Source organism: Triticum dicoccoides, chromosome 1A, assembly GCF_002162155.2.
Source record: "Triticum dicoccoides isolate Atlit2015 ecotype Zavitan chromosome 1A, WEW_v2.0, whole genome shotgun sequence".
In the NCBI taxonomy this organism is placed as follows: Eukaryota; Viridiplantae; Streptophyta; class Magnoliopsida; order Poales; family Poaceae; genus Triticum; species Triticum dicoccoides.
In genome coordinates this window covers 524,436,621-524,439,635 of record NC_041380.1, presented here as the reverse complement: position 1 = coordinate 524,439,635, position 3,015 = coordinate 524,436,621, and the positions used below count along the sequence as shown (strand labels likewise).

At 49.6% G+C, this 3,015-nt stretch overlaps 1 protein-coding gene across 1 annotated transcript; it reads left to right on the top strand.

Annotated features, from left to right (window-relative positions):
- The first annotated feature begins 203 nt into the window (after positions 1-203).
- Positions 204-1,520, top strand: LOC119316806 (peroxidase 1-like). The gene is made up of 3 exons (XM_037591223.1): positions 204-486; positions 563-748; positions 844-1,520. Exons 1-3 carry the CDS (start codon positions 277-279, stop codon positions 1,429-1,431), a joined length of 984 nt encoding a protein of 327 aa, XP_037447120.1. The 5' UTR covers positions 204-276; the 3' UTR covers positions 1,432-1,520.
- Positions 1,521-3,015: the final 1,495 nt, after the last annotated feature.

The window sequence follows — 3,015 nt, the reverse complement described above, 5'->3', positions numbered from 1 at the left end:
GTACGGTGGCCGCCGGTGTACCTGCCACGGCAAAGATTCCGGAGAGTGCAAACAAGGAACAAGGAACAACTCATTAAACCATACGAATTTAACCTGCTGCTCCGGAGGACAGCCCACCACATGCAGGCGTGGGGACAATCCGGCGCTATATATTTTCCCTACCGCCAGTCCATCAGCAGCAGCAGCAGCTCAAGCTTCTCCTGATCAACTGGCCACCTAGCTGCCCTCGTCGTATCTTGCATTGTCAAGCAAGAAACAAGCTTCTTGGCCGAGAAGATGGCATCCAGGGCTGCGACGATGGTGGTGTTGCTGCTCGCGGCGGTGGCGGCAACGTGCGCGCGGGCGCAGCTGCACGACAAGTTCTACAGCGAGTCGTGCCCCAGCGTGGAGGACGTCGTGTGGAAGGAGATGGTGAGGGCGCTGTCACTGGCGCCCAGCCTCGCCGGGCCGCTCCTCCGGATGCACTTCCACGACTGCTTCGTCAGGGTATGCTGCATTTGCATGCATCAGTATCTGCCCGTACCCCGTTGTGCGCTATGGCCTGACCACCGTGAATATGCAGGGGTGCGACGGCTCGGTTCTGCTAGACTCGGCCAACAAGACGGCGGAGAAGGACGCGCAGCCCAACCAGACGCTGCGAGGCTTCGGCTTTGTCGAGAGGGTGAAGGCCGCGGTGGAGAAGGCCTGCCCCGACACCGTCTCCTGCGCCGACATCCTCGCCCTCATTGCCAGGGACGCAGTATGGCTGGTGAGTAGAGTACTCCTACTATGCCATTTTGCAAATGACACGGTATATACGTGTGGAAGCCAAATTCTAATGCTGCTCGATCATGGTTTCTCCAGAGCAAGGGTCCATTCTGGACAGTTCCTCTCGGCCGGCGAGACGGCAGCGTGTCCATTTCCAACGAGACCGACGCTCTGCCACCCCCGACCTCCAACCTCACCGTGCTCACCCAGCTCTTCGCCGCCGTGAACCTCGACGCAAAGGACCTTGTCGTCTTGTCCGCCGGGCACACCATCGGGACGTCGCACTGCTTCTCCTTCTCCGACCGGCTCTACAACTTCACCGGCATGGAGAACCCCAGCGATATCGACCCCTCGCTGGAGCCGCAGTACATGATGCGGCTAAAGAGCAAGTGTGCCAGCCTCAACGACAACACCACCCACGTGGAGATGGACCCCGGCAGCTTCAAGACCTTCGACACCGACTACTTCAAGCTGGTGAGCAAGCGGAGGGGCCTCTTCCACTCTGACGGCGCCCTACTCACCGACCCCTTCACCCGCGCCTACGTCCAGCGTCATGCCACCGGCGCCTTCAAGGACGAGTTCTTCGCTGACTTCGCTGCCTCCATGATCAAGATGGGCAATGCCAATCCTCTCACCGGCAGCCAGGGCGAGATCAGGAAGAAGTGCAGCGTGGTTAACCATTAAACCACCGACGAAGTATAAGGCTGTTTTGATTCGTGAATATCCCTTTTTCCCTGTAAATTACTGTAAGATTGTTATAGCTCCTTTGTCTTCCAAATCTTTTTCTTTCATTAATCTATTGTTTCGTTACAACCATGTGATTTTCTTGTACACACGACAAACACTTTGAAATTGCCACATCTGACGTGTTGTGCGTTGTCATCTGGAGATTCATGTCACGCTTACTAGTTCTGTCTAAGTTGTCTTGTTTTATTTTAGGTTGTTACATAAATAAAGTTTTGTTGTGTTTTTTGTTTTATTATCTTAGAGCATCATAATGTTTCATATGTACTAGTAAAAAGATGAATTATATTAGACTATTTTAATTTAGTTGCTTTTGGGGCTGGTTGGATAGCAGCTATCAACCGCGGCCTTACCAATTTTTTGAGTGTTGGCGTGCATTTAATCTCTTCTCGTTACGAAGTGTATCTTTGTGTTCCATTGTGTATCAGTGAAAACCGAGTGCACAAGCACGAAGAACGATGGATCCAAGGTAGAAAAACATTTTTCACACATATTCCATGATTTTTATCTACATGTACCTGTTTATGCATACATGTGAAGATAATAAAAAGTCGTAAAAGTCACAGAAGAGTCATATAGTTGAAGTCAAACAGCACCTTGAAGCATTACTGAAGCGATAATCCTAGACACGCGGATTTGTGACTGGCTTTTACAGACTCCTTCTGACTAATCTCCCCCCCCCCCCCAATTTCAGGTGGGGTGGGGCCCAACCTCCCCCAATATCCAGTCCTATTTAATTAGTATGTAAACCCCAACCCCGTGAACTAATCCCGGTGGCTCTAGCACCGTGTCTTCTGGACCAACAATATATATCACTTTTCATTTTTTTACAGGAAAAGCTTTCGACCTATTCATCAGCTATCAAGGTAGTCTAAAAAACCACATAAGTAAATATTACATCCAGATCTATTGACCATCTAGCAATGACTACAAGCACTGTAGCTAACCGAAGGCACGCCGCCGTCATTGCCCCTTACTCACCGGGGTCGGGCAATTATTTTCGTAGTAGACAGTCAGGAAGTCATCGTGCTAATCCTTACTGGACTAATGCACTTGAACAGCATCCGCCGCCGATGAAAAGATGCGTAGATTGGAAAAATCTAACCAATGGACAAATGACCACTGACGAATAAAGACCTGATCCATGTGGATCCACCGAGGACAAACGTCGACCGAATCCCATGAGATTCGCCGGAGACAAACACCCTCCAACGATGGTAGAAGCACTGCCGAAATGGGGCTAGGCAAGGAGAATCATATTCCATTTTCAGAGAGCCGTCGCTGTCGGAATGCCGTGCGTTGTCATCTGGAGATTCATGCCACGCTTACTAGTTCTGTCTAGGTTGTCTTTGTTGTGTTTTTTGTATTATCTTAGAGCATCATAATATTTCATATGTACTAGTAAATAGAAGAGTATAGTCACCCGCAAAAGAAAGTATTAGTTGAGAGGGGCTTTTTGGCACTCGGGAGCATATGCTTCTGTCTTTAAAAATGTGGTTTAAACATATTTTGAAATGCCACAAA